General features: G+C 31.7%; 1 protein-coding gene and 1 long non-coding RNA gene across 3 annotated transcripts; both read right to left on the bottom strand.

Annotated features, from left to right (window-relative positions):
- Positions 1-8,582: 8,582 nt before the first annotated feature.
- Positions 8,583-13,199, bottom strand: LOC148605526 (uncharacterized). Its single transcript, XR_015916019.1, has 5 exons — positions 13,185-13,199; positions 12,626-12,681; positions 10,888-11,901; positions 10,194-10,229; positions 8,583-9,145 (listed from the first exon to the last, which is right to left on the bottom strand). It is a non-coding gene; the product is annotated as an uncharacterized LOC148605526 (long non-coding RNA).
- Positions 13,200-17,168: 3,969 nt separating this feature from the next.
- On the bottom strand, positions 17,169-25,684 carry LOC148605525 (heat shock 70 kDa protein 12A-like). 2 transcript variants are annotated; one of them, XM_088547694.1, is made up of 8 exons: positions 25,545-25,684; positions 23,897-23,956; positions 22,532-22,642; positions 22,253-22,297; positions 21,234-21,542; positions 20,426-20,656; positions 19,264-19,423; positions 17,169-18,524 (listed from the first exon to the last, which is right to left on the bottom strand). In XM_088547694.1, exons 1-8 carry the CDS (start codon positions 25,560-25,562, stop codon positions 17,464-17,466), a joined length of 1,995 nt encoding a protein of 664 aa, XP_088403820.1. In that variant the 5' UTR covers positions 25,563-25,684; the 3' UTR covers positions 17,169-17,463. The 2 variants fall into 2 exon arrangements, with proteins under 2 accessions (XP_088403820.1, XP_088403821.1); XM_088547695.1 differs by lacking the exon at positions 22,253-22,297.
- Between the last annotated feature and the right edge of the window lie 14 nt (positions 25,685-25,698).

Raw genomic sequence — 25,698 nt, 5'->3', positions numbered from 1 at the left:
AAAATGACTGTATTCTTTTCGAAATTTGCTTTTTTATACTTCCGAAAAAGGGCAGACAAATGTAAATTTTACATCAGATGGGTTTTATGCAAAAATCGTACATACTACAATTTTATTATGTTATTTTCTTTACAATGGTTCAAACAAATAATAAAATGTCATCGATATTATTCTTCTTGAAGAGGGCTTCAAGTTCATGAAGATTTGATGGCTGTTGGTCGCGACTTCAAAATGTTCGGTCAGGAGCATCCAAAGAATGCTCTTTCGGGTTGCAATTGGGAGAATACGGTGGCCAAGGCAACCGATCAATCTGCTGCTGGTCAAGAAAGTCTTGTTCTATCCTTGCACATTTAAACTGATCATTGTCATGTGCAGCAGAAAGTTTCTGTGGAAATATTGCCACGCATACGGAGTGAGATTACATTGGAGCAATTGCCGATAACGTTTGCCATTGACGGTATATCGGAGCATAAATAAGTCAGTTTTCCCTCTGTAATGAATTCCATCCAAACATGTTCAGAACCAGTTCCTGCCACCACAGTATCCACAATGCAGTCCTCCGTGAAACGTTTGTCCTGTTGGCGACTCACTCGCACTCTACCGGTAGATATATGGAGCAAAAACCCGGATTCACCAGTAAAGATAACGTGACGCCATTGTCTCAAAGTGCGATGACGATGTTGCTGCGCCAATGCTAGACATTTTTGCTCCCTTAAGGCATTAAGCAGGTTGGGGGGGGGAGGTCGATATGTAAACAATACTAGTTGTTTAAGGTCAAGAATATTTTACGTTTATAAACTATTTTTAATTTCTTTTAATTTTTTGATCAAAGACATAAAGATTTATATTCACAAAAAAATAAACATTCCATATTTGTGGTCAAGAGTATATATGTATCTATGTATCTATTGGAATAATGCTTATAAATAGAATTCTGAAAATCAATGTGTACTGCTTAAAAAATATCTCAAAATCTGAATAAAAGTGAGTTTTATTTTTTTTTTTAAAGTAGAATATTGTTATCTACATAGTATACTTGTATTTACTTTGTACATTTGTGCAAATATGTGGGCCAAGAACTATCAACGACTATTTCAATCTGAAGTTATTGTCTAAGATTGAAAGAACTGAAAAATATCGTTTCGCTTTTGGGGGTAAATATTTAGGCGATTTCTAGTGCATTTTATAGCGAACAATTAAATAGCATGAAAAGTTCCATCATAGAATAACTGTGATTTTAGGTAAATTAGTCAGATATGTTTATTCTGAGTAACTTAAAAGCAGTAGAATATTTCATATAAGATTTTATTTAAGTTTTGAAATTCGATTAAAGACATATGTTAATTACGAACTATCCAGTACTATTTCATAATGCACGTATTATATTATATCTGTAACAGATTTATACTTTGACAAAACAAAACAATGTGATAAAAAAATTAAGACACAAGCAAAATAATATATAGGTTAATTATTCGATCATCACATTCGTACACCCTTTCTAGCCCTCGGATATGGCTTTTGATCTGAGGATATTATACGACAGTGTGATATTGTTTTAATTTTTCAATATTAACGGCTATATAAAAATAGATAATCTTTGAAAAAGCTCTTTCATGTCAATTATTTTGAAGTTTCAGGATGCAATTCAGTTTTTAAGGTTGTAAACCTATTAACATGAGCAATAATTTTAACACGTGTTTTATTCGCGTTTTTATTTTGTCCTGAAAAAAATAAACGACCATCAAGCCGTTAATGTTTCCGGGATGATGACATGAAATATTCTAAGATTGTTTTGTTCTGTATTTCCGGGATCTAAAAATCAATGCTCAGAGTTGTTTCATTTGTAATGTAAACTAGACTGTCAACAATGCTAATGTACTATTGCAACACCCACAGGAAGCATGGCTCCCTCACTGATATTTGAGTGTAATTGTTTGTAAGAATCAGGCAAAATGGGAAAAATCAGAACACATGCATGTCATATCCCCACCGATCTAACAATAAAATACCACTCCAAGATGCTTTCTCTTTTTGAAAAGACCATTATTTGATCGCTGCATTACCGGCTTTACTCAGAAATGTTTCAATAGAATCTTAGAAAAACGAGGTTTTAACGGAGTAATTTGCCCTTGAAATGTTTAATTTCAGTGCATTTCAATGGAATTGTAACTTAATGGTCCAACACGATATGGAAAATCTTGTCTGTTTTTCTTGATTCTGATGATACAAATAGTCAAATTACACTATCAAAATGATGGGTTTTTTTTCATACATGTACCATGTTTTACCTACTGCCTGATTCTTACAGGGACTTACACTTATATAGGTAACTACTTAAATGTTTAATTATGACAAACCCTAGAACACATACCATTTGTAGCAGGTGCTGGTTGAAAGACCATGCATCCTTTTAAAAATTATAAAAAAACCTATGGGACGGATGTTTGAGGAACGTCTTCTCTAACCGGTGTCGGAAAGAATCGTGATTAACGTTTTTAAAAGCAAGATGGCAACTTACATAAACTATCACGATTCGTTTTATCGGTGTAAAATCCAAGAGCTACATGTACGTACTCGTTCTTTAGAAAAAGATTCAAAAATGAAGTTGATATAGTGTGAATACATCATGTTTTTTTTTTTAAATTAAAACATGTTGTTCATCGTTAGATTAGTCGTCCGACAATTTTGTGATTGACTATTATTTGGCTTGCACATAAAATCCTTTTAAATTGTTGGTTTTTATTGGATAAAATTAAATTCATTGAAGAAATGTCATGCTAGTTTTTAAAATTCGACAGGAAGTCGCTGATACGCATTTTTCAACAATATACATGTATATGAAGCAGAACATTCGAACACAAAACTAGAATAAAAATCATTTTGGTGGATTTACAAATAATAGTTTGTAGTTTTAGTAATCAAGTTTGCCCTGTGTTCTGTGTATTGGATAACTTTAAACCGGTTTTGTTCTGATTTAGAAAGAGGGATATGTAACAAAACAAGTACTAGAGGCAGAGAAGTTGCCTATTGCACTTTTAGTCATCATACAAGATTTCACAATTTAAGAAATTATTCAAGTCAGTCTGTGCGGCAAAATTCATGTCAGAATACCACCACATTTCTCATTCAAAAATGTCTTTTGAACTTGTAAAAGCTAAGGCTACAGCTGCGTGTGTTAAAATAAGGAAAATATTAATAGAAGTGTTAAAAAATGTCTGTTTTTGAAGTGCATTTAATTGATTTATCAAACAAAGTAAGGGATTCACTCTTTTGTTCTGATTTGACAAATAGTGAAAGTGCCGTTTTTAAGCATGGAGAAAGGGTAATCGAGGGAACCAAGATTCTATCGGAAATCAAAAGAATGTAATCCAGGGACAGAGAACAGACAAGGAAACAAACACAACAAAGAACATAAAGTAACTTAAATGATACATACAAAGTAACAAATATAAATGAGCAACTCGGACTCCGATAAAAACTGGGAGCATGAACCAGGTGTACCGGTAGTATAAGCGTCCTCTGCTTTTCTAGAAACATCCGCCGAGTTGCCCATAAAAAAGTAAAGTCCTGGGCAGACGAAAGAGGAAAGGAAAACTATGACACGTTGAACAAATCAGTTTTCATGGTGCAGATGGATACACCGTAACAATCAACGAGTTCATGATGACGACCATAAAACTTCTGTAGTGATGACTTCAACCTTGTAGCAACATAACCCTGTTCCAGAAGTCTAATTGTAAGAAGACTTGCGCGATACAAATAGTCTCTGCATAGTTACGTCAAGCTCTGGCTTAAGTATGAGTTGTAATATGAAAACTCCATACGCAGGTACTGAGGAGATGGTGTCACAAATGAAATGAAAGGGAAGTTGACAATTCTGAATGAAAAGTCATCATATTTGTTGTAAAGTTTGGTCAATAGCTGCTTTCCTTTACCATCAATCTCTAAGATAAAAACAGTTTTGCTTTGTAGGAAAATGATCGTTCATGACTTTTACTTCATGGTTTCATTTTCGTTGGTTTCGTATCACATTGTATACTTGCATGGCAATATATGTACAAGTCTTGATTATTGGCTGTCAATTTTATTTTCTTAAATTTTGCTTAATGCCTTACGAGTAGACAAAATATTTATGTCACTACAAGTTTCATTTGTCAAATGTAAGAATCATTCTAATGATCCTAATTTGTATCCTTTAAAGCACTGTGTTTCATAAGTCACTAATTAAGCAAAGTTATATGAAGTCAAACAGATACTACGTTGTTTCGGGAACAATTATCATACCACAGGCATATAAGACCACAAATATAATGTACCAACGACTTAAAACCTCAATTGTTCAACCCAATAACCCTTTATTTTTATAAATGATTGGAAATTATCACAATAAAAGTCATATGGTGCAAAAATAATTCAAGAAAATTATAAGTTTAAACTCAGTAGAAACTCTTAATGGTAAGCAATGAGAGAATGTTTCTGTGTTATTATAAAGCCAAACAAGATTTCATATTCCTGACATATAATTTTAATTAGTACAACCAAATTCAGTTCAAACTTGAACAAATGTTCTGGACACGGACAGAAGATCAGAAATAAGAACACCTTAATTATAAGACTAGTGATATTTAGTTAAAACATATGAGGAATGACATATCTTAATTGTAAGTCTTTAAATATTTAAAATAGCCACATATGCACCAATTTTGCAACTTTGTCTTCATACATAGATCAACTCAACTCAATTAAAAGCGTTATCTAGCTTGCGTAATATAACTTTATAATTTCTAGATGCTACACAGTGGCTTTCAAAAACTTACTTGGACATGCTATCCTTTCACGTCTACATTTGCGATCTGCAAGTTCTACGGTCGTCACTAGGACCAGGTCCACCGAAAATTACCGGTTCCCAAAATGACAAACAACCTTCCTCTGTCATAGTTGATTCTCCTCTGTTACCGGATATGATTCTCCTCTGTTACCGGATATGATTTTCCTCTGTTACCGGATATGATTCCCGTCTGTTACCGGATATGATATTCAACTAACAGCACAAGTCTTTTGGAGGCTGTTATGCAGCTCGGGTATTCTGGAATTTGTTAGAGGCCCTTTATTGCTCGTTTCAGTGCACTCTTATTGGTCCTGTTTGGTGTGATCTTCTGGTGTTGTCTGATTTATCGACTTTCTTCGTTTGAAAATTTGACGTACTTTCCTTTCTTTTTGAATTGGAATTTCAAGTCAAAGCAAAGTTTTCTTATTCTACCAGACGGTATTATATTGATTTTTTTCTCTGTTTATGAAGTCCTATTTATAGACCAGTTGCGAAAGTCTTTAGAATGCTCGTCAAGAAAGGGCTTTTTTAGTTTATTTTTACTGAAGCCATTAAACAAAACAAGGTTTATAGTTCCAAAGTACAATTGCATCTTCCATTATGATTTGTCTTAATCTAAAAATGAATGATAAGTTAAGCAGATTTTATGCATTTTGATGGCAAAATTAAAACTTTGGAGTTTACTTCATCCCGGGACATTACAAGTGATGCAGGATTAGAAAGTTCTAAAGACGTGGACCCTTGATATTTAGAACGTTCTTACTATAACTAATATTCATGAGTTTTTAAGTCTTTAGTATTGATGGAACTCATAATAACTTAGCCTTTAGTTTATTTTCAATGGATCGTATATCTTCAATTTGTCTCTTAAGTAGCTTTCTACTTACGAATATTGCGGATGATTATTTATGAATTCTTCCAAGCCATTAGATTATTTTTCTTTGGAAAATAGTAATTTAAAGGGTGACATTCTAGTTTAGACATTACAATCTTTAGTAATTACTGGACTTATAAGAGTAATTTATTATCGCTGAGCACATAACAAAATATATAGAGATTTATGCTCAATGAGTGTGTGTTTTGCGACGTGTTTAGCAGTTTTATATCAATATATTTTTTTCTTGAAAAATATACATCTATGATAATGTCGATGGCCTCTTTTAATTGCACCAAAAAAAGAAAAATAATAAAAAATACCTTTTGGAAAACTTTTTGTTGAACAGAGAATTCTAATGAAAAACATTCTGAACTGGATTTGTGGTTCTTATTTTGAAGCTCCCTTTAAGCGCACTGTTATTTAAATCCACTCATACAAAAGCAGGAAAATACTTTCCAGTAATAAAGTATTTGTAATAAGTATAAAAAGTAAAGACATATTTGGTTGACGTCAAGGTGATTTCTTATAGTGTCAGGTTAAGAAAGTAAAATGTTCAATTAGGGGATTTCGATTGATTTATTTGTCTAATTATTTTAATTTTTGGTATATTTTGAAGACCATAAGATTAAAGTTATGACTTTTTCTAAAGTTTTACTACAAAAGAATATAGTAATTATTTATACTGAGGTTGCATGAAATTTGACCTTAAGAGTCATTGCCTTTGCAAGTAAAATTAAGTCTTTTGTATCATTAGTTACGTATTTAAATATATAAATTGGGATTCTCTAGTTAAAAACATCTTAGAATAAAAACGTAATTAATTTAAAGCCTTTCAATATAAGAACTCAATCATATTGATATGACGAATAACGTGTTTCAAGGAGTAATCTACCATCAGCAGCATTTGCACCACATACTTAGAAAGTTCAAAATCCAAAACATAAATTGTATACAAGAAGAACTCACAACCAAAACGATTGAAATGGACCCAAGAGATGACTTATATGAAAAGAAGACATCATCATAATTGATATCTCACTAGTAGGAATAGGGGGCTAATTCTAGTATATATTAAGGATTACAGCTAACAAATTCTACAGTTTAGTATTGCTCTGAAAACTATGCATTTCATAATTCACAAACCATAATTTGGATGTATCTTTGTTGTAAGAAACTGATATGTTTACAGAATTTGGGCGTAAACAATTAGTTCTGTGGATTAAAGAGAAATATACAAAACAATATAGAACATAATTAGGTTATCTCTTAATAAACTAGAAGACCAAACAAAGACTCATGCAGAAAATAATGAGTCCCTATTTCGTCAATATTTTCAACAACGTAAATACATCCAGAATTACCCATTGATTACTTTTGAAAACCAAGTCATTAATGCTTCGAAGAGCAAAACAAAAATAAAAAGGCTTCGTGGAGTGCAGCATAATACAAATGCAGTGGTCGAACACTGAACGGTTGGGGCAACTTTGTACACAATTTTCATTTTTGACACACTTAAGCACAGGGACTTACAATTCATTATTGACAAAACAACTGGTTTGAATACTATATTGCGCAAAATTTGAAATTGAAATAAAAATTTCCAAAATAGACCTTTTTTTTTCAATTGGATTTTTTGGTGTGTGGTCTATTTGACCACTTATAACTCGAAAAAGATCCTAAAAGCATCAAATCTGCTGATACATTTGTTTACCACTAGGAACACAATAAAAAGAAATAATCAAAATCAGAAGAAAAACAAACATTGTTACATGTGTTTTAACATAGCATCTATTTTGACAATTTTTGGCCCCATATTCTACACTATAGGGGCAACAGACCCCAAATTAGATAGAACCCCTTTTTAGTGGTTAGTAACAATCATATTAAAATTTCATAACAATTGGTTTAACCACAACATAAATTATCGCAAGAAAACCAAGTTTATACGGACAACGAAATGGGCGACGACGATGACGACAGCGCCATACCAATATACGACCGCATTGTTTTGCTGTTGTATATAAAATCAACTAAATAAAGCAACATATAAAATATCTAGTTTTATCTTAAATCATTTCAAATAAAATCAAACAACTGAAATTTTCAAATTATATAAGCAAAAAGGTCATCTCACGAATTGAAAGTTTCTTTCTATCTATCATAGTTTTCAAGATATTGGCTGAAAACTATAAAAAAAAAAACCCGTCATTTTTTCCCCTTTCAAGGGCAAAAACTCTTACAGGAAGTCGCTTGACAACTTTTTGGCTAAATCTAACGGTTTTGACGATATATGCAAAACCTAAAAAAAATGGGGAAGTATGGACAAAACGTATTAAATGTTTGACTCATGTTTTGTTATCATACAAAATCATTCGGCCAAACTAAACAGAAACAAATCCCGACAAAATCACTATCTCAAAGTATATCCGTAAACAAGTTCGAGCAATAAGTCAGACAGACGGACACACGGAACCTTAAATCATAATCCCCTTTGGCTATCACTGGATGCAAATCATAATTTGTAATGTCTTTATTTTGCCCTTTAACGAAGTGTTATTTTCGTGTAAAGCATTATATAATATTGTCATCTTATCACCTCTAAACACCTTTTAAAAACATTTTTCATATGTACATATTCTTCTTGGTACTCAGAATTTTGATTCTGTTTTCTGGCGATTATTTTGTAATTATAAATAAAAATTAAAGTATTTACAACATCTTTTTTTTCTCTGTACTTTATTTGGTTTAGGAGACATTAAGATATTTACATTGTTATGTGTATGTGCAAATGTGGAATTTCAAGAAAATCACTATCTCATAATGTTTTCCATTCTGCTATCTAAATAATTCAGTTCGTAAATGAAACATAAATACTGATTTTTTAAGAGATTTATTTTTCAAATGTTTTATTGAAAGATAAGAAAATTGATACCCTGATTTAAAACAATTTGAAGTGAAAAAAAAATGGACAATATCTTCTTCATTACATTTAAGCAAAATGTCATATACCTCTATGAAACAAGTCGTTATTTAGTTTTATCAAACTGTATCTTTAAGAAAAATTCTTCCTAAAGTTAACTGAAACATGCGTTTTTAGTTATTAATTTTGAATATCAAACAGTTTTTCTAGTTCTAGTTACTTTAACAAACATTTACAGTCGAATCATTCTAGAGGGACAGTCATTTCTCTAAAAAATTATAAGAATCAAGTAACATTGTAAGCTATCTAAACAAGAAGGTCATGTCACGATCAAGGTTGTTAAAAGGAAAAAAGTTCCAAGCAAGCCGAATCTAATGAACAGACTGACACTTGTGAAACGTGGATGGTGTTTTTTTTTCTATCTGAAGCCGCACATCCACTTAGCGACTCCATATTTCATTGTTGATAATCTTCAATTATTGATAATCCTTTCATCCGACATTTGAACATTTTGTCTCTGAAAAAGTGATATGAATAAAACAAGATTTATTTATTAAATTTTCAACATAATGTTATACAAACTCATGCAGTTCAAATCTGCCCGACTGTAAAAATAAATCAATAAGTATTATTTGCATTTACATTAAAAGTGTCTGTATACACTATTTGAATGGCTAGATTAGATTATCTAAAAAGGGAATACATACTAATCTACCTGTTTAAAATAATACATCATGGTCGTGTTGCAAGTAAATCTATAGGACTTGTTCAAAGTCTCTTTGTATTTATTTAATTTGGAAATGTAAAATTTAATAAAATCTACACTGTAAATTGTTCACTATTCATCTGCTGTCTCTGTCGATCAATCAATCTGCCCCGCAGATGAATAGTGATTAGATATTTGATTTTAGTTATATGAAGTTTAAAAGAAGATAGTTTACAAATAGACTTGTAGCAAGTCTAGCTCGATTTTTGTTTTATCTTTCTATCAGGGAGAAATGAATGAAATTAAAAAAAAGAAAGTTTTTAATATGAATTACATGAACTTTACTTTTGAAGACAAACGCAATATTTACGTATTCATTTCTTTTATAAAGGATGTGTAAAATGTGCTTTAAGTAAGAAAATTGCAGAAAATTATGTTAACGAGAATCGATTAAACGTTAAAATAGTAGAGTCTTTATTTGTTATTGCTGTCATTTTATGGTACATATTGTTTCCAATTACTACATGTAGCAAGTGTGGTAAAAAGTTGTCATAAGGGTTGACAAAACAAATTTTAGTCCGTATTTGGATGCTTAGATAGCATAGCTTCTATTGTGCATACACGTCGTGTTGCTAAGTTTAAAACTACATTTGGTGTTGTCAGACCAAAACTCAAGAGAAAGAAGCGACCTGAAAGTGGAAGGAAAGCTTCATATTTCCGTTATACGTTACATAGATAAGCAAAAAACCTTCTGATCACACAGTCATATGAAATAGTGGAGATTCGTCTTGAATATTTTACAATTGAAAATGATTCTTCTTATTAAATGAAGATTCAGTCAATTAGAAATTAAACTTACCTTAATCGAAATATACGTTTAGACGTGTCGTGAAAACTGGAAAAAAAATGAAAAAAAAAACAAAACAATTTACTTGATACGAATTCCAATATGATTGTAAACATATATATGCTCAGGTTTAATGCATATAATGTATAAGCAGTCAGCATCATCAAAATCAGTAAACAGGCTATTTTCATGGATTGTTGATAGTTGCAGTTGTTATTTTTATCAGCTGTAAAGTCGTGTATGATTACATATGTACAGTTTCCGAAATGGTATGCACACACAATTTACTACGAGTGTACAAAAAATGAACAAATGTTATTGATAATAAACCTAGATAATGAAATTTGTATCAATATATGCTTGTTGAAAAGCAACCACATTTGATTTCTTTTGTTTTTAAGGAATGTGTTTTGAAAGGCTTAGTGCGAAAAAACCTTTTAAATCCCCAATTGTCAAATTGTATGACATTTTGTCGTATATCTTTATTCTAATCTATCAGTAAGTATTGAAATTACTGCACAAAAGCAAAACCAAACGACGAAGCTGACCATGACAGAGTAAGATTTGCTAGTAGCATAAACCAGATGAACGACGTACAATGTTTAGTTTTTATTTTTTCTTTCAATTACCAAACAAGATGATCTATTCATTACACAAATTAATATTGAAAACAATTCATGACAAGCAAAAGTAAAGAATTACTCACCAAATAAATTGTACTAAGTTCTGAAAAATATAACTGAAATTGACTTTTCTTTTCTATATATACCATGTATCAATCTATGGGTAAAAGGTTAAGTCTATAAATATACATATGGAAAACCCTGCTACTTTTAGATCAAAAATTTCCAAATTCAAGTGTATCTGGCATACGTAGCACTTGAACATTTTCAAAAGCCTGCAAAAATATGCAAATGAATCTCTTTTACATTCAAAGCAAGTTTATTTGTCGTTAGTGCATGTTTACAAATGATTTGTTGCAGTGATTATTATGATAATACAGAATATATTTATCCATATAGTTTTTTGGCTTATTACATTCGTGCCATTGCAGTACCTCGGAGCAGTACCTAAGAACATGCCATTCGGAAAGCCAACACAAACAACTTTTAATGATCAATATTCAGAATTAATGTATTTTACCTTCGCTCTTTTTATTATTCATGATATGACAACTTATATGTGAGAGAGGTCGAATAAAAAAAAATACAACTAAACATACTGTGAAATGCACAAAACAACAATTTTGAACAATATGGTTATCAGTAGCCCTCATTTACTTCAAACATTGAAATTGGCACACATGTAACGTCGTCAGTTTAATGTCCATTTCATTAAATGCGAGTTTAAAAGAAAATAATATTGCAGATAGCTTGGGATTGGAATCAAAGGATCAAATACGGTTTTTTATTGAACTTTTATTTGTTTTGTTAGTAAATGGTCTCATTTTACACATCGATAAATCCTGGAAAACAGGAGTGTCCTATAGTGAAACCTGTGTTGAAATGAATGTTGGCAGACAGTTATTTTATCATAACATGATAAATACCTCAAAGTATAACTGAAATTGACTTTTCTTTTCTATATATACCATGTATCAATCTATGGGTAAAAGGTTAAGTCTATAAATATACATATGGAAAACCCTGCTACTTTTAGATCAAAAATTTCCAAATTCAAGTGTATCTGGCATACGTAGCACTTGAACATTTTCAAAAGCCTGCAAAAATATGCAAATGAATCTCTTTTACATTCAAAGCAAGTTTATTTGTCGTTAGTGCATGTTTACAAATGATTTGTTGCAGTGATTATTATGATAATACAGAATATATTTATCCATATAGTTTTTGGCTTATTACATTCGTGCCATTGCAGTACCTCGGAGCAGTACCTAAGAACATGCCATTCGGAAAGCCAACACAAACAACTTTTAATGATCAATATTCAGAATTAATGTATTTTACCTTCGCTCTTTTTATTATTCATGATATGACAACTTATATGTGAGAGAGGTCGAATAAAAAAAAATACAACTAAACATACTGTGAAATGCACAAAACAACAATTTTGAACAATATGGTTATCAGTAGCCCTCATTTACTTCAAACATTGAAATTGGCACACATGTAACGTCGTCAGTTTAATGTCCATTTCATTAAATGCGAGTTTAAAAGAAAATAATATTGCAGATAGCTTGGGATTGGAATCAAAGGATCAAATACGGTTTTTTATTGAACTTTTATTTGTTTTGTTAGTAAATGGTCTCATTTTACACATCGATAAATCCTGGAAAACAGGAGTGTCCTATAGTGAAACCTGTGTTGAAATGAATGTTGGCAGACAGTTATTTTATCATAACATGATAAATACCTCAAAGTGAGTGTGAACGGAAATTCATAGTGTTGTAATTTCAAATACATATCAATACAAATCATATCACCTACTTGTGGTTATAAATGGTAATTCAGACATACTACATACTCGGTAAAAGCCGGAAACCCTGCAAAAATGAAGTTTAAAAAAAGGTGTGATCACTTTTCAATAAAAGATGAAAACATGAGCAGCCTTAAGTAGTGTTGTGACAATTAATGTAATTAGTACTATACTTTTTGAGTAACTGGTAAACGTTATGTTTGTATTATGTTTTTCTTTAATTGACAGAAAACAGAAGCAGTTAGTCCGTTTTCGTAGAAAGTAACACGAATAGACGCAAAGCACAGAAATAAAGATGTTTCTCTAAATTTGACTGATTAACTTATGCACGATCTTTACAAAACATAAAATTCATTTCTTCTAGCCCCTTATAATATATATGGTATATATGATATTTTTACTAGGGGTCGGAAATTTGTGACTGAGTTTGGTTACATAAACATAGTTATCTCCGATTCCGCAAGAAGATCGGGTTTTTTTCTATTCATCATTTGTTTTCTTTAAAAATAGATACAAACACTGAACGAACATTGTAATACAGTAAGAGAATAAGTCAACTAATTTATATACTCGATACATATAAAATCCATAATAAATTTTAGAATCTTTTCCGTATACTCCACATTTTGTCCATTTCCAGTATTTGTTAAACGAGTGTGTCTACAGTAGAAAACGTTACAGTACATGACTTACTGTAACACTACCTATTTAAAATTCAACTGTTTAACAATTACTTGACGCCGTAAAAAATGATGCCTGTTTAAATGTTTTACCTATATATCAATTTTTGTAACTTTTCTAAGAGTTAGAATAGAAAGAGGAAATCTATTTTTTAATTTTATTTTATTTTTAATCACTCGATTGAATAGGGGACTGTTTTACATTTTAACTTGGTGTCAACATAAGCCTCAGAGCAAAGGATACTGCGGATGAAAAAACATATGTCTATCTCCGTTTAACAATACTTTACCACGACACAACATGCCACCTGAATACAAGTATTATTTGGTTCTCTTTATTTATTTTCAACCACGAATACCCAATCATCGAAAATGTTAGAATATCCATTTTGCATCCGACATCTTTTAGTTTCAACCTTAAAATTTGTTTCCATTTGAAGTGTAACTTCCCTCTTTTTCATTGATTAGTTTATTCTCGGCAAAGTTGATTCTGTTCTATGTTAAATTACAACACTGGTTATACAAAATAAAACACTCCAAACATTACACTTGATTGCTTATTGAAAACAAACAATTTCCAATCTAGATAAATTTTGCAAATTCGGGTCTTGTTTGAGATTCCTTTGATTTTTTTTGGTTCTTATTTAATGTATAGAACAGAGAATCAGACAGGTGATTTTGTCAAAGTTCTGTTACATTAAAGGAGGGACATAACAGTCTTGAAAGTAAAAGGAATCGTAGGAAAATTACGTTTTTCATTTGATTTAATCCAATTTTCGTTTCTTTTTCTTTCTATTTTTTCTTTGCTTATTTGCTATAAATTGCAATTAAGCCTCATCCCGGTAGAATTCACTATAATTTCGTATACGTAGTCTTTTGACTTAGAGGCTCTCCTTGCCTTTTCCATCAATGAATGAATATGTGTAGAATTTATAAACAAAGTCCTTTATATACCGCATGTTTAAATCTCGAAGTTTAAGTAAGTCAGTTTTATTTCGGTTTGGATCATGAATATTTATTTGTAGCTTTGAACTGTCAACAATAGACAGAATAAAACAATTTGAAGTTGATTTTGAGGTCATACAACACATTTTTATATCATTCATAAGTTTATGTAACTTTATTTTTATTGCACTCTTGGGCTTGAAATCACACAAATCACGAGTATATACTGTGTTTTAGACAAGGGAATGTTTTATATGTCTGAATCGATGTTTTATAATACACTACATAATCAAATATGATCTCGTTACCTTAACAGTGCTTCTTTCTATTTTAATATGCACTATACAGCCTTTCTTTTGAATTTCAAGTAAAGTAAAAAAAAATTATATACCATATTGATAAGAAGTTTGAATTCCTAAATTTGTCACTTATAGTAACACACAAAAACGAAATAGAAAGAAAAAATAAAAATAAAAATAAATGACATCAAAGCAGTAAAAATATGGTGACTTTTGTTTTGAAACAACAAACATTACGAATGAGTTATGAAACATGTGTTGTGGGGATTTCAAAGGCAAGTGCTGAAGGGATATTTTTAGATTTTTCTATAGTGATATTTTTATAACATCAATAAAGTATTGCAGTCTGAGTATAATAATGAAATGGTAATAAACTCTCGGGACTTCTTTGATATTAACTCGGTTAAAGTAAAAAAAAATAAATGTCGACTTTAATTAGTGAAGACCCCAGAACGAAGCCTCTTACTTATTGAACAAAATTAGGTATCAAAAAGGATTTACAATTATATAAAAGCAAAAGCTGCAATTAAAAATTACCCCCTCCCCCAAAAAATAATAAATAAATAAATAAACAAACAAACAAACAAAAACAAACAAAAACAAAACAAAATAAATTCATCAAGAAACGAGTATTCAATAGTAAGTTGGTTCTAATTGTTTAACGGTGGAGACCATAACCCCAACAAAATGTTTTGTAGTAAGGTGAAAAGTTTGGACTATTTTTGTACGACCCAAACTCCTTCGGGGAGATTACAATTATAACAAAAATGCAAACTAGATTGAATTTATGGTGAAAAAAAGCAATGAATTGAGACAGAAGATGAAGTTTAATATTTCCGACTTGAAAAAAAAGATTGAGGAATTGGGTAAAATTATCACAATGGATTCCTTTGTAACGAGTCATTTGTTTCTCCTTTTTCTGTACCGCATGCGTTCATTTTTTTAAATATCAGGCATGACATATCAATTGCATTTATACTATACATGTATATGAATGTTATAGATAAAGTCTTACCATTCTCCTCAAGATAACAAGGTAAGCCTATGCTCAAATGCTCTATGATTTGTGACAATTATAGCAGACAATGAACATTTATTAGATAAAATATATCCACCATTTCCAATTAAAAATTCCATTATTTAAACAAATTAAAATAAACCTTCCAAAATATTCGTAGACGTACATGCATTCTTAAACCATAATCAGTTTTCATTCATTTTTTTCAAATAAAGGTCGACCAAATAATTTATCAACCAAATGCACTGAATGAAAGTATTATTGTATTGCTGTATGAGTCTATGTTTATTTATAATTGTTTACTACAAAATGTATGTGCAATAATATATATTGAAATAATTTTACAAATACAAAAATATCGATCATAAGAAAATTGCAATTGTCTGGCTATAGACTCCGCGCTAATTTTTTCCATAAGAAGTAATTGGAGGATATGAAGGAGTAATCAAGGGAACCAAGGTTATAGCGGTAATCAAAAGAATGTAATCCAGGGACAAAAACCAGACATGGAAAACAACATACACAACAAAAAACATAAAACTAAAATCATACGTACAAAGTAACAAAAGCAAATGAGCAACTCGGACGACACTAAAAACTAGGAGCATGGAACAGGTGCACCGGTAGGGTAAGCGTCCTCTGCTTTTCTAGAAACACCCGCCGAGTTGCTCATTTAAAGTCAAGTCCGGGTCAGACAAACGAGGAAAGGAAAACTATGACCCGTTCAACAAATCAGCTTTCATGGTGGACACACCATAACGATCCACGAGTTCATGATGACGACCATAAAACTTCTGTAGTGATGACTTCAATCTTGTAGCAACATAACCCTATTCCAAACTTTGGAATCCAATAAAAAAAAAACCAAAGTCGAACCAAAAATTAAGAAAAGCTTCGCAGAGCGCAGCATGATACGACTGCAGCCAGATTACTCTGATCACTTGATGCATGCGTTGATATAATATATTTTTTGCATTCCTGACCGCAAATTTTTAGCGGTCCTACAAAAAGTAAATATTTAAAGGTGTGGCCCCTTAGACCCCGCATTACTCAAATCTGTGAAAGGTAAATCTGATTGAAAAATGCAGGCATGGATTTTCATAAGTACTAAGTATCCAATAAAATAAATTCGATATTGGACCGAAAATTAAAAAAAATAGTCAAGTTACTGTCTGGACATTTTTAGCCTGCCCTTTTGGTCCCTAATTCCTTAAGTTCGTCTTTACACCCAAAATCAATCGAAGTTTGACCATCGTGGTAAAAATATTTTGGAACAAAATATATACATACCTAAGCTTTTACTCGAGTTACATGGTTGCATTCTATGAAAAACTTGTTTTAGACCCCTTGTTGGCCCCTAATTATAAAACGGTTGGGCTATATTCCCAACATCAATACCAACCTTCCCTTTGTGGTTTGTAACTGTCATAAAATTTTATAAAGATCAACACCAAGTGTCTATGGACGAGGACCACGACGATGACACGTAAAAAGCACCATATCAATATACCACGACATTTTTTTTTGGTGATCGTATCAAACTATATTTCGAAAATGAATATCGGTTTGTAATTTATTGAAATGGTAAAAATGGAAAGAATACACAGCGAAATAGCTCTTTGATATATACATAATTTATTTCGTTCGTTAGGGAAATTTGAATATATATTCTGATTTAACCTCTTTTGATACAGAAAAGTCCCTGTATTTTGACATCATAATGAGTTTATGACATTGAAACATAAAACGTTGGTGGAGCAAAAATAATATGTGCCGTCAATAACATAGGTTCTACATGATTTCAACATGGATAGTCTCTTAAAACATTTTCATGTGCTAAAGTGATACACATTAAACAAAATCAATAGTTTTAATTTCGGTCGGTTATCAGGAACATTCCTTGCCTTTTACATCAAACTAAAATAAGCTCTTCTATCTTCTCCAGTTTCCTCCTCACGAACAACAGCTATAACTTCAGTTCCGCTTGCATTTAATTTTAAAAATATTTTTCCTGGTTTCGACAATTCAAATGACAAAATTCCAATAGCTTGGCACGAATCATCTGTTGTGTATTTTGGATCTTTTTCTTCGCTTGCAAAAAATTCAAAATGAACCATTTGTAACTCGTTTATCAACGGATAGTAGTCATGTTCGGCTTCAAATTCTCCAATTTTGGAAACTTTACCGACTTCAACGTGTTTGTCAAAGATATCGTCAACCATTGGCTTCCCCCTTCTGTCTTTTGCATGCCCAATTTTAGACTTGTCGTGTTTGTCGGCGTCAAACGGCAATTGCATTGCAACGCCATAGGTATATTGTGATACCCTTTCGGTAATACAGTTTGGTTCAAATCCGTACAAAATAGCTCCCCTAAGGACTGCAAGTAACGGATCTTTAGGGACAATAATTGTTAAGTGAGGAAACTTCTCTTTAATTGCACCAATCAATACTGATGATTCAGAATAGCCACCTACTGCAAGCAGGGTACCAATATTTCCCATTTCTGGCTTTTTGAAAAGGTTAGTAAAAACGTTTAATACATTTTCGATTGAATAGTCGAAAAAAGATCTAAATAGTTTGTTACTTATTCGAAGTTTGTCATTTTTCACAACAACTTTATCTTTGAAATTACTTTGTTCTAAACTATCCGACAATGGTTCTCCGGTCTGATCTTCATAAACATTCATCCATACAAAAGGAACTCGCAAAGTTACCATACCATGCTCAGTCGATGCACTTTCAGTAAAGGCAACCTTTTTTAATTCAAAGGCTCCCATCAGATCAAAATATTCAGAGGGATGCTTGTTTTGAATTTCATGAATAACCGGACCACCAAATAATTTTGTGAGAAATTTGAAGAACTCGGCATTAACAGTGTTTCCCCCATAATGGCCACCACATGCTTGATGGATTTCTATCAGTGTATCTGGTCCTGTGACCTCATGGACAGTTATGTCTGTAGTACCTCCTGAATGAAAAAATGGAACATAAAAACCTGACTTCTTTACACAAAAAGATAACACGCGTTATCTTGAAATAACAAATTACAAAAATGGAAGTGAATTAGGTATACGTATGGTATATTATTGTATGATAAAAAAATCATTCAACAAGCAGGAGGGTTGACTTTGTAGAAAGTTTGTGCACTGTCATTTTTTTGTTTTGTTTTTTGTTTTTGTTTTAAAAATATTGCAACGCCTGCATTTATGTAAGAGAGACTAATAAAAAATTTCTTGGCTGCCACAGAGAGGCGACTGAAAAGTGAGGTGGATTAATTATATTGTTTGGTTTAAACATTCTACATCTTTTTTTTTGTCCCTTGATTTTTTTACACTTTTGTACTCTACATTTCCAGGCTTTATATCGAAAAAATATATAAAGAAAACTCCATCTTATCATTGTTTTACCATGGGCTGGCCATGTATGTGGCATTGTTAAATAACGACATAAATAACCAGCTAGGGGTAAAACAATGAAAAAATGGAGTTTCCGTGAATTATTTTGATTCTAATAGGACTACATTGTAGCTTCTACATATTGTTTAATAGACACAGTCTATGACGTTGGTCATATGTTATCACTTATTTACCACGGCTTTGGTCTTAAGAGCTTTGAAGCACGTCATTTTGGAATCGTTTATTCGTACATGACAAGACACCAGTAAATAACAAACTTGATAACAAGAAATCATAATCCCCGTGCCTTACCTCCTTGATCAAAAACAATGTATTTCGACCCTTTCTGCATGGCAGCAATAACCTTTCCCCCGTCTTTAGTCATTTCAACTGACACTGGTACTTTTCTGCAGTACAGAGAAGCAGCTTCTGGCTCCAACGCAAGAGTTAGCTGATCTTGCGAAATTCCAGCCTGATACAAATATAAATAATAAATAAATTTAATTCTATTTATCATAGATAAATTAACATTTTCATTTGTGCCAAAAACATTTGTCGCTTTTTTGTCTTACAACTGAAACTAAAAGACCATGCTCATGTTACCAGTCAAGAAAATTTGTCTAATACATTCCAGATCTTGGATATTGATAGTGTTTCTTTTCAAATATTACCTATATTATTTATTTACTTTCTAAAAAACTATATAAAACGTATAGTGAAAACGTCAATTTCATATAGGGCGTTGAAACTGGTAGGTGAATAAGCATTCCTAGGTCGAAGAGAGTCTTCCAACTATGTAGATGACATATGAAATAAGCAATGTATATAATTTTAAGAAAATATTTAGTTGGACTCCTAAATTGTTTTGAACATTGCCTTATACATCAATCAAAACCTCCTTTTTGTAGTGCATGTATGAAACCTTGCAGTTCAATATGTACAAGAAGGCCCCTAATTTGTCATAGTTAACTATATAACCCATAGAATCGATATCAGCCTGACCATTTGTGTTATGGAACCTTGTGGCACATAGACTCACACACTTTTTCTAAAGTTATGTAGTATACATTTATAAGATGCTTGCTTTATGTCCCTCTTGGGTCCAAAACTCAAGTTCACTATCAAATTGTCGTATAGAACCTTGTACTATAATTTCAAAGAGATCCATACACTTTTCCCACCTGTTCTATGGAAACAAATGGTTCAATTTAATAAAGATCCACTTTTACTTAAGTTACATTTTAGTTTTATTTAAAATTCATTCTTTTAGTTCTTTATTACTTGTATTGAACATCTTTTAACATATTATTAAGATCTATCAAATGATATTGGAGTTTTGGCATGGAAACTAAAGTCTACGGTCAACAACGGCGGCAACAATAACACAAACTATACAATAATACGAAAACACAAAGCTTGCGGTCGTATAAAATCTTTTAAATATTTAAATCATCCGAACATAAAACTGTATTACCTTTTCTGCAGCATCCTTCATGAATGTTTTTGCCTTTAAATCCCATATTGCAGGAACAGTGATCACCCAATGTATATCATCGTTCTTAATTGTGGAGTCATTCCTATTCTCAAAAAAAACTAGTAAATGATTCTTGAAATAGGAAATAACTGCCCCAAACACATCAACAGCTTTCATTTTGTTGCCACATTCCCGACTATCCTCAATTTCAGTGTCTTTTGAAAGTTTACTCTGTTAAAAAAAATGTAATCTAATAGTAGGAGTATTTCATTATTAGTTTTGATATTCTATCAGTATCGGTAATGTTTTAATGGGACAAAACGTTTAACCTAAACATACATGCACATAGACCTAGATTTATGTATACGTAGGAAGAAAGATAACCCTTGATCGGATTTGCAGTGACATTAGAAGGAAAAAATCGAATAAGTTATCTACTTAATTATACCGTGCAACAATTTTGTGTGAACCAAACGATGTTTTTATGGTTTTGTTCTTTCAAAATAATCGTTTGTGTGAAAGTGTATAGTTTCTTTTTTCTAGGAATAAATTAATGAGCAATAAATGGAATGAAAACAATTACTACTTATACCTCAGTGACCTCTTTTTACCACATTTAGGTTATTCATATTTCATATTACTTGAACTTTTTCTCCTTATTCCATGAGCATATATTTGATCTTATCGCCTAAACATAATTGATTGAAAGGTTTTTTGACAGCTTCATTTTTAATTTATCGTTCTGAAAAGGAATAATACGTTGTGGTGAAGGTCCTTGATAGAAGGTATATAGAAATGTATACCATACCTTCTCAGTATAAAGCTTCATCTTAAAATGTTTGAAGAAATACCACTCTTTGAAGTCCTGGGAATCTGAATTTTCATGGTAGTACTTTTCTGCTTCGTAACCAAAGCTATGAAACTTTTTATTTGGCCGAAATAAAACAGACGTGGGAGCTTTATAGCTCATTCCGCCGTCCCTGATCCATGTCGGACAATGTATTTTACTACTATCACCTCCTAGTGTTTGATAATCTGACCTTGTCATAACGGCATACCCTGAATATGTTGTTCCAAAGTCAATTGCTGCGGTCAGTAGTTTGCTATGTTTAATACCCTGCGAATGATGAGGAAATAAGTTTAATAAAAAGAAGTGAACAGTAAGTGTGAATACCATTCTCCGGACGCAGTGTTAACTTTTTTATATCTTACTATTATATTTTTCCCAAAGCAGCAAACACAACTCATCCTCCCAAGTCAGGGTTTTGAGTCCACCTTCGCTCCCTTCACTTTTAGTGCATTTCAATGAAATTGTAACTCAATGGTCCATTTTGAAAATCCTGTCTGTTTTCCTTGATTCTGATGGTGCAAATGGTCAAATAACACTATCAAAATGATACTACCTAATTCTTACAGGGACTGACACTTAAACCACAAGTAAAAAGTATCTCTGTTTGTTATTAGTTTCATGTGAAAATATAAAATATTACTTTTCAAATTCTTTTTTGGGTCCCCTTCCTTTGTTTGCCTGATAACCCAAGAGTGATCTAACATCAAAACATTTTCGATACTAGTTGTTATGTATGTATGGTTGGTTGTTTGTAGTTTTAAGCCATATGGCAGATATTTCATTCATTTTAAAATGATTGGGGAAGCATTATGTTTATCCAGAGCCAACCTGTTATCACTCTATGTCTCACATGTCGCGTGCTTGGTAGAGGAGTAGTGACTTCAAATTTTAAACTATATCAGCGACCTCTGAAAGCGATCACACTACATATAGACCACTGTAGCGGTTTGTGTAAATGTGTCATTATCATATTTTACCTCTATTTTCTTCAAAACCGCATTCTCTCTTTTGCTGGTTTGTGACTTGAAATACGAAAAGTAACTTAGGACACACAATTGTATGAAAATATGTTCCAAAAAACATTGAAGCTATTTTAATACGTTTGTTCTAAACAAATCATTTATCTAAAGTTCTTAAGAAACGATTACTATGATTAAAATTCCACCTTCAGACTAGGAAAATTTTATTATCTTTTTTCTTGATAAAATCAAGTGTGTAATAATTTATAGGTGATTACTTATATTCTTACTACTTACAATCCCTGTATTTCTGACAAACTCTGTTGCAGATGACTTAGTCTTTCGAGCTGACGTTTTACTTGATACATTACGTGAAGATACACTAGGGTCGCTGAGAGTGGACGTAACCTAATGTTAAATAACTGACATTAAAAATACACATACATATGTCCTTCGTCTACCAGTATGTTAAAATCAAAATCGTACTTAGAAAGAATTGTGCAAATGATCAAATGATATTTGGTGGAGATTGAAATGACAATTCCAATACATTACCTAAATTTAAAGGATATTTGGTAGTGATTGTGATGACAATGAAAACAGAAACAATAATATTCTAAAAAGAACGTAATGACACTGACAATATCAAACGAATCTTTGAAGAATGTCTGGTGATGATGGAGATGCCAATGGCAAAACGAAAGATATCCTCGATAAAGATACATTGTATTTGGGGTGATTATAATTAACAATGACAATACATTACCTATCTTTGAATGCTATTTGGTAAGTAGTGATTGTGATGGTAATGACCAATCGAACTATTTCTTGAAGGATATTATGTGGTGATTAAGATGACAATGACAATATCAAACTTATTTTTGAAGGATATTTAGTAGCAAATGGAGGTGATAATGAAGAAACCAAAATTTGATGGTGATTGAGATGATAATTGCAATACCAATTGAAAGTAATCCTCGAATTATTTTTGTTGGTGATGGAAATGATAATGACAATATCATATGTTTCTGTAAAGGATATTATTTAGTGAGGACACGACATTGTCAAAATTAAACTAATCCTTAAAGGATATTTGGTGCTAATGTTGGTGATGGAGATGACAATGGCATAACCAAAGTTATCCTTAAAGGATATTAGGTGGTGATGTTTGTGATGGAAATGACAATGACAAAACCAAACTTATCCTTGAAAAATATTTGGTGGTGATGGCGGTGATGAAGATGACAATGAGGAAATGGTCATATTATCTAGTGAGTACTACAGTTTGGTATTGAGAACAGAAATGATAATGTCAGTGTGATTCAGAGTTTTTTCTATAGTACTTTTGTTTGTGTTTCTTCGTATTTGGAAAGCAAACTCTGTCATACATCTGTAGCATTTGGTCAACGCAAAACAGGCTTTACTGACATGTTCATGCTTCACGACCATATTTGCCACAATAGGGATGAATCAAAATAATTAAGTACTACAAAACAGGTAATCGTGTATTATGTATTTCTTGGATAGGAACATTATAATTAAAATGTTTGTTTAAACGAAGAAGTCGTCAGTGTCGCAAACTACATAAAATCTTTGTTTTCATCTCAGTCTTCTCTTAAAAAAAAGTTTTTTTTTTTTCAACAATGATCAAATAGCTAATACCTGTCGTTTTCCTGAAGACGCTGGTGCAGTGGATGGCCGATTCGATTCTACAATGGGTTTCTGTTCAAAATATAAATTACCGGTTATGTAATAATAGAAAAAGGAACAGGTATAGTGAAGTACCGCACCTTGTTCGTTATGTTGTATAATAAAAGCAAAAGCTTTTAAATAAATGAGCTTGCACTGGACATTAAATATTTTAAATATTCGGCCACGATATTTATTTTTAGATCTGTATATTGTGTTTTGTTGTTATAACTTACACATTAATAGTATCGTTTCAAAAGTACATTACAATCGTTTGCATGATCACTTTATAAATTCTAATAAACAAGGAAATATTTCTCTTACTACCGATATATATATATATATAACCTACGTCATATCATTATTTCAAACTAAGGACACGTTTTCATAGACATATTTGAAGGGGATGGGAAATCTGATCCCCTTGGCCTTATGCTCGAAACATTCCTGTGATCATTTGATCAAGTTATGTAAATCAATAAAAGTAATAAAAACAAATATACACCTTTTCAGTCAGTAATATGTGTACTACAAGAATGAAAGTATAAAATAAATGAGTTTGCTTTGTATTCCGAATGTATATTGCTCAACCACCACTACGCCTTAGTTATTCATAGGTCTTATATAATACACATATTTGCTGTTACCTTTTATCATAATAAACAGAGTTACAAAACAATATAATCACTTTCACTTTTTAATTTGTAATAAACAAGGAAATAAAGGAAATATTTCTCTTATGACCGCTATATATATATAGAGCACTTAGACATATACCTTTATCATATCAACAATAAAAAAGGACACTTTTCAAAAGTATGTGAACCTCCCCTGTGGCGCATTGTCCGAAAAGTTCCATTGATTATATAAACAAAACAAGACATCACTATAGCGCGGTCATTTCTGGATCCGCTACTGATTGTATTCGTGTTCTTTTTTATTGTATATAAGGGACGCCAATTTTTATTCGTTCATAAGGTTCGTCATTACTTTTCCACAAATATGGACCAAATTTCACCGCAAATTTCCCACCGACTACAGACAAACCAGTGTATCTAGAGAAATTTTCAGGCGTCGCACCACCTAGATATGAAGAACAGTTACATTCATTCAATGTAAAATTATATCAAAAAGTGGCCTGACTTTTGAGGTGTTAATTTTATCAGTTCTGCAAAGAGTCCAAAAAATAAACTAAGTTGAGATAATATTTTGAGATGTTTCATATGTCTTTCACATTGACATGCTGGTCTATAGAAGGATAACAACCACCTATACATAATAGGTGATTTAAACTGTGTAAATAAGTGGACCGAGATATCAAATAAATCTCAGGTTAAGTTTATTTTTGGGACTCAAAGCAGAATTGATAAAAGTAAAGTCAGTTTTTTAAAAATAATTTAACATAAAGTTGATATATTTTTTCTTTTCTAGGGGATGTCATGCCTTAATATTGTTCTAGTCATGCCTTAATATTGTTCTAGGTACACCATTTTTGTCGGTAGTTGGTTGTGAAATTGTGGCCATATTTGTCGCAAGGTTAATATGCACTTGTGCTAAAACAGTTGAAAAAATTACTTTTCTTTTTACACATAAATTTATTCAGGTATAATATATTACTTACAGTCTCTTTGTTTCCCATTTTCAAAACAAAAAGTTAAGTTCCAATTCTATTCCAAGTTTTTTACATGGTTAACGTTGTTTGTTGATTTCACATACTTGTGTGTAATAACGGAGCCATTTTTGAACCGATATGTTTAGTTTTTTCTTCCTGTTAC

This window comes from Perna viridis, chromosome 10, assembly GCF_037379345.1.
Source record: "Perna viridis isolate PV_CMFRI_1.1 ecotype Kerala chromosome 10, ASM3737934v1, whole genome shotgun sequence".
Taxonomy (NCBI): Eukaryota; Metazoa; Mollusca; class Bivalvia; order Mytilida; family Mytilidae; genus Perna; species Perna viridis.
This window is presented reverse-complemented; position numbering and strand designations above follow the sequence as displayed.